Here is a 14011-nt window from a genome sequence, read left to right on the forward strand (position 1 = left end):
TCTCTTGACCTCGTGATCCACCCGCCTCAGCCTCCCAAAGTGCTGGGATTACAGGCTTGAGCCACCGTGCCCCGCCCCAGAGGGAGAATTTCTGAGGTTCACTCCACGTCAAAAGTTCTGCAGGGCTAGATATTTTTATAAAATGTAATGTAATCATGGCTATGGAAGTCTTTTTTCACATACCTAGTGTATTTCCAAAAAGGATTATCAAATTGGAGACAATGTCATTTGTTTGTGTTTTCTAAATCATTATGTATGAATCTGAGCCACGAACAGAACAAATCTTTAAATCCATGAAAATGGATTACCTTTAGCTGGACTGATAACTTTTAAAGCTCTTGGATTGGGAGAATAAAACTGATAGGGACATTTTCCCATTCATCTTAAATGAATTTTTGGAGACTCTTAAGAGTAAAATATAATCCATACACATCTAATGCTAATTTATCATGAGCACTTAAAGAATGAAAGAACTGTTATCTAGTTTAGTTTAGCAATTCTCTGCTAAATGAAATTAAGCTGATTTAGTTGAGCTTTTAAAATACGAGGGGGAAAAGCTTAAATCCAAAGGATTTTGTAGAGCTAGCATCCGGACGGTCTTTCTTCAGATTATGTTCCTAGAATCTGGGTTCCCTGGAGCTGCCTCTCATTACTGTCAGTATTGAGGACTAGAAAGGAGCTGGAAGAGGCTTGGCCGCCTTTATAGGTTTTCAGTAGTGGCATGAAGATTTCACTTGGTGGGGGTTAGTGGGGAGAATAGAAGATTCTGTTGTGGAAACAAAAGAAAAAAAAAAGGGAGAGTGGTCTGAAATAAAAAAGTCTGGATTACATATACAAGCTTTGAGTCAAACAAGGTTTAAATTTTAGCTTTGCTACTTTTTAGTTATGTGGCCTTGGGCGAGTAGGTTAATCTCTAAGTCACACTTTGCACATGTAATAGTATTTCTTACTTTACAGGGTTACTGTGAAGATTAAATGAGCTGATACATGTAAAGCACTTGGCCTCTACTACCTAGAACATACTCAGCTCTCATAAATGGTGACTGACAGCTACAAGGCAGATAACCTATATTCCCTTTTAGCTTGTTATGCTCCCTCTGGAATGTCTCAGAAGCATAGGAAGCACTGTTTAAGCCTCCTGCAATCAAAATTCATTCTTTTTAATGAGCCCTAATAGACCCTATGGTTTTTTGTTTTTTTTTTTTTTTCCCAAAATCTATTCATAGTTTAATGTGGGCTATGGACAAAGATTCACTTTGTAAGACTGTCTAACTAGGTTAAAAATAAAATATGCAGAAATGTGTGGAACTTCAACAATAGAATATAAGAAAATGAATTCTTCTTAACTGGAAACAAAGGCATTATAGTATATGAATGTGTATGTAGAGTACAAGTCTGGAAAGTATAAACAGCACTATGTTAACAGTTGCTACATCTGGGGAAGGGAGAAGGATTGGAGAGGAGGTGGGATATACCTTATTATTGTTTTAATGTTTTATATATTTATTTACATATTGTTATTTAAAAACAAAGAAACAAAAAAAGCAAACCAAAAGCAAAGTCATGGTACAAACTGAAATAAACATTTAGGATACAGAACTTGTAAAATAAACCAAAGTAGACAAGAATCAAAGAATTTATCCCTGGGACATTCAATGACTTGATACAAGGTCACCTTCTACTTAGCTAACTGTTCTTGAGGGGTAAGGAGAACACGGGGCAGGAGAGATGCCTAATCCTGTCTCCAGCGACTGATAGATCCAGGTTAGAAGGTAGATGAAGCTGCCTGCCAGTTATCTTGGTAGAAGCTTCTTTCTGCATGTACTCAGATAAGACATCAGTACCCTGGGTTGTTCTTTGCAAAAGCCAAGGTCTGCAGAGTCACCAACTGAAGTCAATTGGTAAATTATGCTTTTAAGCAAAACAAAGCCAAATGGTAAATTAGTATTTCTGTTAGTTTGTTTTGATAGCAAAGAAAATAAAAGACAATTAAAAATTTATGTAACTTAAATCTACATTGCTTAAGAACATCTGACTGAGGGGTTTTAGAATATCCCCAATACCATGAAATAAATACGGTAAATAGAAGGGAGTAGGGAGCTTAAATACTGAAAGTACTGAAATGCTATGATTTTTTTTTTAAATTGGCAAAACATTTGTTTACTATTCAAAACTGGGGCTGGGCCTGATGGTGGACATCTGTAATCCCAGCAATTTAGGAGACTCAGGCAGGAGGATCACTTAAGCCCTAGATGTCAAGACCACCCTGGGCAATAGAGAGACGTCATCTCTCTAGAGGGACAGAACTAATAGATATGTAATAAATAAATAAATAATAAAGAAAACTAATTTTCACAAAAGGCCCTTCCCTTGGAAAGAAATATTTTGACTTCGGGGAAAAACTCAGAAGCATTGTGGAGCTCTGTGAACTTACACTGACTTGCTTCATTCAGCTTGCAGCTCCACTAGTGAGAGATTTCACATGGTACTCCCACTCCAAGAGCAGGGCCCCGACCGGACAGGTTGGTTTTGTTTTGGTTTTAATGCATATGCTTTGGCCCACAGACTTTGAGAAAGATTTTGCTTTACTGATGAGAACTCAGTCGAGGGTGCTTGGGAGCCTTCGCTGGCCCGCTAGCTGGGCCTGACATGTTGCCTGCATTTCTAGCCCTTGCCTTCCCAGTTTGCCTGTTTGGTGCAGGGAGGTAGTCCAGCCCACCCTGAAATTCACTGGGTTCTGTGGATGAGTTAACTGAAGAGATGTGTTTCAAGAGTGGCACCGAAAGGACCTGAATGAAGGGAAGGACGAATGAATGGAGGAAACCATTTTGGTGGAATTGCCCTAGGGTATTAAACAGGATGGGGCAGCTGGGGATTGGAGGATGTTCCTTTTCCTAACGTTGTTTAAGAAAACGCTATCCTGAAGAGTGTCAGTCATCATTCCTTTAACAATCATTCATTTCTTACTTCCTACTTGTATATAAATTTGCAGATTTACACAGACCACCAGTGTGGCCATCCCAGTGAACTGAGTTTATTGTGAAATATACATGCAAAAAATCCTTTTTTCTCACCTACAATCAGTGTAACATTATTAATACTTTAAGTTGAAGAATAAATAGTTTAAGAAATAAATGCATACAGCAACATAACCTTGAATTATCACTCAAATACAGCCGCTCTCTCCTTCTAAAAAAAAAAAATGAGGCAGTTAAACCAAGCAAAAGCAAAATTGAGGCAACTTAAAATAGACAATTTTAAATGCTGGATTCCATCATTTCTGCAAAAGGTCATTCTAGTCCTTTGCTATTTATACCATAGATAGAGACACAGCAAATTATTGGCTGAATGGATTTGGGAAGCCAGAAACTGCTGCTTCTGACGAATGAAGATGATAATGCAGCACTTGAGACTGAGCGGATGAAAGGTGTGGAAAAGTTGAACCCTTCAAAGATAAGAGAGAAGAAGCTGCTAAATTAGCCCCTGACTAAATTACTAGCCATAACTGTACTCAGGCCAATTCTCTTTGCAACTGCCTTGTAATCTTTGTTGTGGCTTAAGAGAAAAATCCCCATTCCCAGCTCAAACCCTTTCTAAGGCAACTCAGCCCAACCCCCTCCTCCCAATGCAACTCTTCATACCCCCCTCCCGCCCCTCCTCCAACAAATTCGAATCAAGGCAGGTATAGTTCTCAGCTTTACCACTGCTATCAGAAGCACGGCTTACATTGAGGGTTTAGCCACGAAACCTTAGGCTCACTTCATGCAAACATTGAAAAGCATTTAAGAGAAGCACAGAAAACAAAAGAAATAATCGAAACCTGTCCTTACCCGCTTCTTAAAAAATTGGAAGGCTGAGCATTTCTTGACTGGGAATCCATTCATGTCTTTGTTTACCATTTTCCACCTTGGGGAATTCACAGTTATAGATCCAGGGTGGCACCCGCCTGGTTAGTGCATCTGTTTCCCCGGTTTACCTCCTGGAGACAGTTAATGAAGACTCAGCGGGATGGAGAATCTAGCGGGGCTCAGTTCTTCACTCGCGCATTCTGCAGCACCAGCTACTGCAGCAACCTCTCCCCACTTTCAGTGGCCACCGGCAGCGGCATTTCTGCTTCCATCATTGCTCCGAAACATATGCATCACTGCTGCAGGACCCTGGGGGCCGGACGGCGGGATACGGCCAACCTCGGGGAGCTGATGCTGTGGCTCCGACCCAGCGGGAGAAGGGTACCCCTCCCCGCCCCCAGCTACCTGGCTGCTCCTCGGCGGCTGGCGCGGGGAGCCAGTCGCTCTTCTCCAGGTGATGCGCTCCTGGAGGCTGCTTGAGAGGAGAGTTGTTTTTGATTGAGCAAGTTCCAGTGGGAGCTGTAGTTAAGCAGCTGAGAGAAGGAGTAAGAGCGAGCAGAAGCCAGAGGGAGGGCGGGAGGGAGAGCCGCGCCAGAAAGGCAGAGGGAGAGAGAAAGCGAGGCTGGAAGAAGCAACGATTCATGAATATCTGAGCAGCAGCGGATGGAGAGAAGGCACAGCCAGCTCAGGACGCCCTGAAGAGCAGTTGACTCCCCTTGGGAGGGCTACTTTAAATAGCTTCTTTTTCTTTTTTTCTTTTTTTTCCAGTTAGGACCATCTAAATCAGAGGTGTATATGAATGCACACTGTTTTTATGTTATGCTCATTGACATTCTTTTGAATTCTGTTCCTGAATAAAAGCCTCTCAACGGAAATGTAATCACATTTAATCGCTACCTGTCCAAATGTGGGAAAAAAATGAAATAAAGTGCAAGCCTAGGTATAACAATGGAAGATCTCTCACTATGTAGAAGCTCTCCTAGCCTCCCCTCCCCTGCGTGTCATTATATAGTGGGCAATGGTGAAGGTAATTGTGTCTTTTTTTACTAAAAAACTTGTTACAAAAGAACACAATAAACATATACAAAGTATTTTATTACACACACACACACACACACACACACACACACACACACGAGTTATTACCAAAAAGTATTACTGAATCCATTTAATGATGAGGAAGGTTAGGTAAAAAGAGTAAAGCATTCTTCCTATTAGGTGAAAAATTTCCCAAAAAATCCTTACTCATGTTATCCTTTGCACATTGAACTTCTTTTTAAAAAAGTCATTTAATTGTATGTGCCTCATTTTTAAATTTTTACTGTTTAATGTTGATATTTCTTGGGAATGATTTTAAAGATTAGTTTATGGCATATAGCAAAGCAAGAAAGCAAAGAAAATAAACTTGGCATCTGATCTGGCAGAAAGCCACCAACATCGGTGTGTGGCTTCCTGCCATCCCCTGACCTCACTGTGCCTTTTGGAGACTGCCTCATCCATAAAATGGAGGCAGCCACTCATTCATTCATTCACTCATCCATTTACTTAGTCATTCATTATTTGCTGTTTCATTCCATTAATAAATCTGTGACAAGTGTCCTCAGGATGTGGAGGCTTTTCATAGTCATCACAGGGAATATAATTGATAAATAAGTGAAAGGCACACTGCTAATTTGAAACTGATTATGACCTCATTAAATATAACATGCCTAACATTGTTAAAGTATTTTCATGGCAGTCTCTGGTAAGAAGAGAAACATCAGTTTAAACTGGGAAAGAAATGTATGGCCTTCATTGAATTGGACTATAAATCTCTACAGTTGGACCAGAGTTTTGGGGAATAACATGAAATCCTGTTTGCTAAATGCCTTGAGGTTTCAAAAAAAAAAAAAAAAATGCAATACAACTAAATGTTGGCATGATAACCAAGGGAAAACAAGCTATTCATTTTGGAGAGGCATGTTCAATTGTCCAAGATGGAAGTATATGTTATGTAATCTACAACATTGATAAGTTTTTGTGGTTCTTCTAAAGAGTTCATTTAAAATTATGGTAGTTCAAAGGGAATTATTTTGAGATGATGGAAATGTTCTCTATCATGATTATAGTAGTGGTTATATAACTATACATTTGTCAAAACTCATCAAACTTTATATAGGAAAAGGGAAACTTTTCCTGCATGTAAATTATACCTCAATGGACCTCATTTTAAAAAATGATGGTCATTCAAGCCCTTTCTTGTTCCTCCCATTGCCGCTCCCCAAAAAGTGTTTTACTAGACATTTGTTGAGTTTGAATGATATATATAGGAGGGGACCTTCAAGCACTCTGCTAAGAAGGAGGCGCTAGGGGCTCTTCCTTAATCCCACATTGGCCTAGCATGCATACTGGTTGACATGGTTTGGCTGTGTCCCCACCCAAAGCTCATCTTGAATTGTAGTTCCCATAATCCCCACATGACGTGGGAGGGGACTGGTGGGAGATAATTGAATCATAGAGGTGGTTACTCTCATGCTGTTCTTGTGATAGTGAGTGAGTTCTCACGAGATCTGATGGTTTTATAAGGGGCTTTTCTCCCTTCTGCTCAGCACTTCTCCTTCCTGCTTCCATGTGAAGAAGGATGTGCTTGCTTTCCCTTCCCCTCTGATTGTAAGTTCCCTGAGACCTCCCCAGCCATGCTGAATTGTGAGTCAATTAAACTTTCCTTTATAAATTACCCAGTTTCAGGTTTGCCTTTATTAGCAGTTTGAGAACAGACTAATACGCTGGTTTTAGGTAGGATGTATATTTATTTGGGGTGAAGGGGGATGCTTAATAGAAATTATGAGGGAGGAGATAACGACAAGCTAAATTCTATCTCTTCCCCTCACTCCATGCAACCTCTTCAAGATGCTGCCACTGTCACCTCGTCTATGTTAGATCCCATGGAAGGTCTGGTGCATATAAGCATCAATGGTTTATTTTTTTATTTTTTATTTTTTAAAAAAAGACGGGGTTTCACCGTATTGTTCAGGCTGGTCTTGAACTCCCGACCTCAGGCGATCCACCCGCCTTGGCCTCCAAAGTGCTTGGATTACAGGCAGGAGCCACCACGCCTGGCCTAGCATCAATGGTTTTTGTCACCAAGGAGCTTACAGCCTAGTAGAGAAATACACAGTGTGTTAAGAATAATATATACAGTAGTCCTCCCTTATCTGAAGTTTTACTTTCCACAGTTTCAGTTACCTAAGGTCAGCTATGGTCTGAAAATCAATGAGCACAATAGAATATGATATTTTTAGACAGAGAGAGAGAGACCACAGTCACATAATTTTTATTATAGTACATTGTTAAAATTATTCTGTTATTGTTGTTGTTAATCTCTTACTGTGCTTGATTTATAAATTAAATTTTATTATAGGTATGTATGGACAGGAAAAGACATAGTGTATATGTAGTTTGGTACTATCTGAAGTTTCAGACATCCACAGAGGGTCTTGGAACGTATCCCCCATGGATAAGAGGGTACTATTCAGTGTGTGTGTGTGTGTGTGTGTGTGTGTGTGTATCAAGCCTGTCTTGGATAAGAGGGTACTATGCTATGTGTGTATGTGTGTGTGTGTGTATGTGTGAGTGTGTGTGTGTGTGTGTGTGTCTGTGAGTGTATCAAGCCTGTCTTGGTTTGGGGGGGGCAGGGTGGGACTGGATGGGTAAGAGGTCCAGGAAATTTACCTAAAGGGATGATGTTAGTGTATGACCTTAAGAAATGAGTAGGTCAGCCAGATGAAGGGAGAGCAATATAGGGCAGGGATTCTGACCATATCTGACAGCCAATTATTTTGGACTAACTTTTGGTTGGTGCGATAATAGAGAAATCCATTAACTGTGCTGTGTTGGTTACTCAGGAGAAAGAAGGCATCTTTTATCTCACCCTGACCTCTATTTTCATAAATAAAGCTGCCCTCGGTAAACCCAGAGTGACAACTATTTGCTAAATGTTTCCTTTGACAGGTCCATTGTTCATACTTAGAAAGGAGCATAGGTTCTGGCTTATACTAAAAAAGAAAACCACTCTGGACTCTTGCAACATCCTGTTATAGATCAAACTTATTTTAATTTAATTAACTTACTTCTTATTCCCATAAACATGCCTATTTATTTTTGTAGCAGCAGCACACAGCAGAGTGCCTGGGCCATGCTAGCACTCAACAGATGGTTCTCAAATGAATTAAATAAAAAAGTAGGTAGAGCTGACATCAGTGACCCTGGCACCAGACCGTTTGCAGGAATCATTAAATACCTTTAAGATTCTTCAGTCATGAAGCTGTCAACCATGATAGTCAATATGCTGAGCTTCAGCAAGAGCAAATGACCTCAGTCCTCACCATTTCTTCTTTAAGTCTCAATGACATTGTAGCCCTTCTTTTTAATGGAAACACTTTAACATTTAATGGATGACACTTCTTTTTAATGAAAATCCCAATGTTAAGAATCCCGGCAGGGCACAGTGACTCACACCTGTAATCCCAGCATTTTGGGAGGCGGAGGAGGGTGGATCACCTGAGGTTGGGAGTTTGAGACCAGCCTGATAAACATGGAGAAACTCCATCTCTACTAAAACTACAAAAAATTAGCCAGGCATCTCTACTAAAGCTGCAAAAAATAGGCATATGCCTATAATCCCAGCTACTCAGGAGGCTGAGGCAGGAGAATCGCTTGAACCTGGGAGGCGGTGGTTGCGGTGAGCCGAGATCACGCCATTGCACTGGCAACAAGAGAGAAATTCCATCTCACACAAACAGACAAACAAACAAAAGAATCCCCTGGGCCAGGCACAGTGGCTCATGCCTATAATGCTAACACTTTGGGAGGCCAAAGCAGGAGGATCACTTGAGCCCAGGAGTTTGAGACCAGCCTGGCAACATAGCAAGACCCCATCTGTACAAAAAGAAAAAATAAATTAGGTAATGTGGCGATGCAAGCCTGTGGTCTGGCTGCTCAGGAGGCTGAGGTAGGAGGATTGCTTGACCCTGGGAAGTTGAGGCTGCAGTGAGCCACGGTTGTTCCACGTACTTTAGCCTGTGCAACAGCAAGACTAGCTCAAAATAAATAAACAAACAAATAAAAAGAATCCCTTGAACCTCTATTTGACTTTTTTGTGGTATATTTACTTTTTATCACAACAATATTGTTTAGGCTGTCACACAAAGAACAAAATAAAGCAGCTAGGTAGGACTAACTAGCAATATGTAGCTGGGTGGAGAGACTGCTGCATTGATCTGGAACATCCTGTACTTAACGTTCATTCCCTAATTGTGCAATCTTCAACAAGTTCCCTCAATGCACTAACACTTCAGTTTCTTCATCTGTAAAATAATAATAATGAAATGTTTCTTCACCTACGTCCTAAAGAAATTGTCAGTACCACATTTTATTTGAAAGTGCTTTGCAGGCTGGATGCGGTGGCCCATGCCTATAATCCCAGCACTTTGAGAGGCTGAGGCAGGCAGATCACAAGGTCAGGAGTTCAAGACCAGCATGGTCAAGATGATGAAACCCCGTCTTTACTAAAATACAAAAATTAGCTGGGCGTGGTGGCTCACACCTATAATCCCAGCTGCTCGGGAGGTTGAGACAGGAGAATCACTTGAACCCTGGAGGCAGAGGTTGCAGTGAGTGAGATCGTGCCACTGCACTCCAGCCTGTGCTACAGAGCAGGACTCTGTCTCAAAGGAAAAAAAAGATAGAGTTTTGCAAAATAATAAATAACTCTACATTTTTTTTTTTTTTTGGTTGTTTCACTAAAGCAAGAGACATATGGTACTGTAATACTTTTTAACTTTTTAGAAAGCCTATCTTCCGGACCGGGCACACTGGCTCACTCCTATAATCCCAGCATTTTGAGAGGCCCAGGCAGGTGAATCACGAGGTCAGGAGATCAAGACAAGCTTGGCCAAGTTGGTGAAATCCCGTCTCTACTAAAAATACAAAAACTGGCTGAGCATGGTGGCATGTGCCTGTAGTCACAGCTACTGGGAAGGCTGAGGCAGAGAATTGCTTGAACTGGGACTCGGGAAGCAAAGGTTGCAGTGAGCCGTGCTCATGCCACTGCACTCCAGCCTGGGCTACAGAGTGAGACTCTGCTTCAAAAAAAGAAAGCCTATCTTCCCATAGATTAAAGTGTTTTTGTGTTGTTGAATAGAATGTAATTTTTTTCTATAGCACCCCAAATGCCCCTAAGGAGAAAGGAATAAAAATAAATCACCTCATGAGAAATGTTTTACATTCCTTTTGGCCTGAGTGACTTGATGATGTGCTTAAAACTCCAGTCACAGTCGTGATATATTTAATTAAGAATTAGGAAACCCTGGTAGAGATTATGGCGGTGTGTGTGTGTGTGTGCGTGTGTGTGTGTATGCATGCAAAAGGCTCTTTTTTATTTTATTTTATTTGTTTTTTTGAGAAAGGGTCTTGCTCTGTCACCCAGGCTGGAGTGCAGTGGTTTGATCATGACTCACTACAGCCTCAACCTCCTGGGCTCAAATGATCCTCCCACCTCTGCCTCCTGAGTAGCTGGGACTACAGCTGTGCATCACCATGCCCAGCTAATTTTTACAGTTTTTATAGAGATGGGGTTTCACCATGTTGCCCAGGCTGGTCTCAAACTCCTGAACTCAAGAGATCTGCCCACCTTGGCCTCCTAAAGTTCTGGGATCATAGGTGTGAGCCACCAAGGCTGGCCAAAAGACCCTTTTTAAAAAACTTCGGAATGTTTTGGTTTTACCAAATTAGATCTCTTTTCACTTAATTTATGCATATATCAGAGGAAATGTTACATTACAGAGGAAAACCCTAAAACAGTTCATTATATAGTTTTCTTCGAAAGAAATAATGGTATAAAAACAAAAATAATAAAAAAACCATTGAAGGATTTTGGTGACGAAAGAATATTTTTATTATTTAAAAAAAAAAAAAAGCCAGACATGGTGGTTCATCCCTATAATCCTAGCACTTTCGGAGGCTGAGGTGGGAAGATTGCTTGAGGTTAGGAGTTCAAGATCAGCGTGGGCAACATAGCAAGATCCTAGCTCTACAAAAATTAAAAAAAATAAGCAAGACATGGTGATGCATACCTGCTATCCCAGCTACTCAGGTGGCCTAAGGAGGAGGATCGATTGAACCCCAGGAGTTCAAGGAAGCAGTGAGCTATGATCGTGCCACTGAACTGAACTCCAGCCTGGCTGACAGGGCAAGACTCCATCTGTTAAAAAAAAAAAAAAAAAAAAAATCAATACCAGAACTGATTCACGGAATTTTGCAAAAAGATGTAAGAAGCAAAGGATTATGCTCCTTTTATGTATGAGACTAAATAAGACTTAAAGTGTTCCATACTTGTGGTTTGTTTCAATTTTCACTATATTAGCAAAAACGGTGCCATTTGGAGATACACAGTTTTCATACAGAGTCAGCATTTATTAATCATTTTATTATTTTAATTGGCAAAAAGCTCAGGCGATATCGCTAGTGCTAATTGGACACTTTATTGAATATGAAGAATGCTCTAATCATTACACGTACAAGAAAAAGAACAAACCAATGAAACAGATTGCATTTGTCTTGGCAAATTTCATCTAATGATAGTATTTAATCCATGTACAAAGCATTCCATTTTTTTCCAGAAATATGGTTTTAACCAGATCATCTAATAAACTGGATTTTATTTATCTCTCTTGCCTGAAACTTTTTTTTATGTAATTAGAAAATTTAGTTCCTCAGTTCAAGAGAAACTGTAGCAGCTGATTAAGAATGCATGCCGCCTCCCTATATCTCCGTTACTCGCTTTTTACCTGGGTCTGCTCACCCACGCAGGCACCCACACACACCTCTCTCTTTTTTCTCTCCTGGCTCTATATGATAAAATGGTGTCAAATAGGTTTATGACATAACCTTCTCTGATACAAGCTATAAAGAAATCCTGTCTTTCTTATGGCAATGCGACAACATGTAGCCCAAGGGGACAAATCAATTTGTTAGTAATTGCTCATTTGCATATTAGTGATAATTCATTCAACATCAACAATGAATTTTCCCAGATTTCACATCTGCACAGTTATTTCTATTCCCTTGCTTAAATCACACAAAGGATTTAGAACCTGCAAGGATTGTTGATTTTAAAGAAAATTTATTCATTTGAACGCCCTTTTGATCTGACCTTCCTTATGATAGTGATTTCTTGTCTCGTCAGTCAGGGAATTTTCAGTGTTGCAGCAAGACTTTGTCATCGTGTAAATCTCACTGATAGAGACCTGGAAAACATACAGACATGCATTCCAGTGTGTAAACACACACATATATGTACACATGCAGTTTGAATAAAGTAGGTGAACAGAACATTCTGCTAAGGTCATTATAATCTATGAATTGGACTGCCTTGTAAATGACCTTGAGAAATAAAGTAGAAACTACAGATGATAGTGGATTTCACAGCCTTTCTGTAAGATGCATTTTTAGGGGTACTATTAGTTACTCCTCTCTTTTTTCTTTCAACATTCAACCCTTGAGATTAGGTTCAAATAATCTCTTAACTGATAAGACAGAAGGTTATATTTTTAACTTGACTTGTCCAAAATGTGTTCATCAGTTACTTCTTTATGTACAGCACAAACGAACCATGACGTGGGTGGGTTGCTCCTGTCAACTGTCTCACCATGTTGTGTACTGATGGAATAGGCTATTGTGATTGGTATTGATTGAAAGACGCCAGGGAGAAATTAGTAGTTGGAGTCCTGTTTTCTCCACTCTGCAGGCATGATCTTTGGCTATCTCTCCATGTGCACCACGAAACAAAGAGCTGAGTCAAATTCTCAGATAATTCAAATCAGCTGAGGCTTGCAGAGAAGGGAGCGTGAGCTGGGCAGATATGTCCAGTAGCGACAGCCACCCCAGCAAAGACACAACCCACCCAGAAGCCTCATATCCTGTTATTCTAAAAAATGCTGTGCCTTAAGGTGAATTGGTTCCTGAACATGATTGGCTTCCATTTGAAACCCTCTGGAAGTCTACCTGAGGTTTATCTGTTTTATAAAATAAGCTTATTTGAATTGAGCACAATTTAATCTCATCTGGCCCACTTTGTTTTCAAGGGAAATTAGATACCATAAATATAGTATCAACCCAAAATTATTAGAGTGGCAATAAAGAGCATTAGAACTAATGGGATCTCTCCCCGCAAGTCAATATTGTTCAGTATAAATGGATTTGAATCCTACCTCCCCTGCTTACTAGCTATATGATCCTGAGCAAGCTAAAATAAACAAAATCACAAAATACTTCCTAACAATTAGTTTGTTGTAAGAATTAAAGGGAATTACAGAGGGATTTAATATACACACGTATGTGAATGTGTATGAATGTCTATTCATATATAACTTGTACTTTTAATAGAACATAACCTATCTTATCTAATTTTGTAATTTGTTTTTATGAAACTACCTCTTTATTTTTTATTTTTATTATTTTTTTATAAATAAAAATTCTCTCATTCTTTTCCTCTTATTTTTTTATTTTAATGCTAGACTATATGGGATATGTGACAGTTTTAAAACATGTCTGCGAATTCTTTAATTCTGTTCCCGTTGACAGAAGAAGTTTGTGCCTTCTCCCCTTGAATCCATGTGGCCTTATCTGCTTCAACCAATCTCGTAGAATGGAAGTGATGCTGGGTGACTTCTGAGGCTAGGTTATAAAAGGCCATGTTTTTTGTGCCTTATTCACTAAAACATTCTCACTTGGAGTCCTGAGCTGCTATGTAAGAAGTTTGGCTATCCAGAAACCACCATGATGTGAGGAAGCCCAAGTCCCATGAAGAGGTCAGGAGTAGGCATTTGGTTGATGGGTTGGTAGTCTGTGCTGAACCCAACTTTTGAGTCATGCCAGCCCAGGCACCAGATATATAAGTAGAAAACCTGATGATTCTAGCCCTGAAACATTTGAGTCATCCCAGCTGTTTGAGATTTTTCACCTGAAGTTCCAGACTTTGTGAGGTAAAACTAGATTCTATGAGTCTAATAACATGATGTTGTTTATGTTACCAAGTTTGAGGCTGGGCACAGCGGCTCAGGCCTGTAATCCCAGCACTTTGGGAGGCCAAGGCACGTGGATCACCTGAGGTCAGGAGTTCAAGA

General features: G+C 40.1%; 1 protein-coding gene across 1 annotated transcript in view; it reads right to left on the reverse strand.

The window, feature by feature from the left end:
- SGK1 (serum/glucocorticoid regulated kinase 1) overlaps positions 1-4346 on the reverse strand; it is a 146498-nt gene extending 142152 nt beyond the window's left edge. Inside the window, exons 1-2 of the mRNA XM_017520054.2 lie at positions 4254-4346; positions 3831-3979 (exon numbers count right to left, since the gene is read on the reverse strand). Coding sequence (XP_017375543.1) covers positions 3831-3899 — 69 coding nt within the window. The 5' untranslated portion in view covers positions 3900-3979; positions 4254-4346. The remainder of the gene's footprint in view (positions 1-3830; positions 3980-4253) is intronic.
- Between the last annotated feature and the right edge of the window lie 9665 nt (positions 4347-14011).

This window comes from Cebus imitator, unplaced genomic scaffold (genome assembly GCF_001604975.1).
Source record: "Cebus imitator isolate Cc_AM_T3 unplaced genomic scaffold, Cebus_imitator-1.0 Scaffold798, whole genome shotgun sequence".
NCBI lineage: Eukaryota > Metazoa > Chordata > Mammalia > Primates > Cebidae > Cebus > Cebus imitator.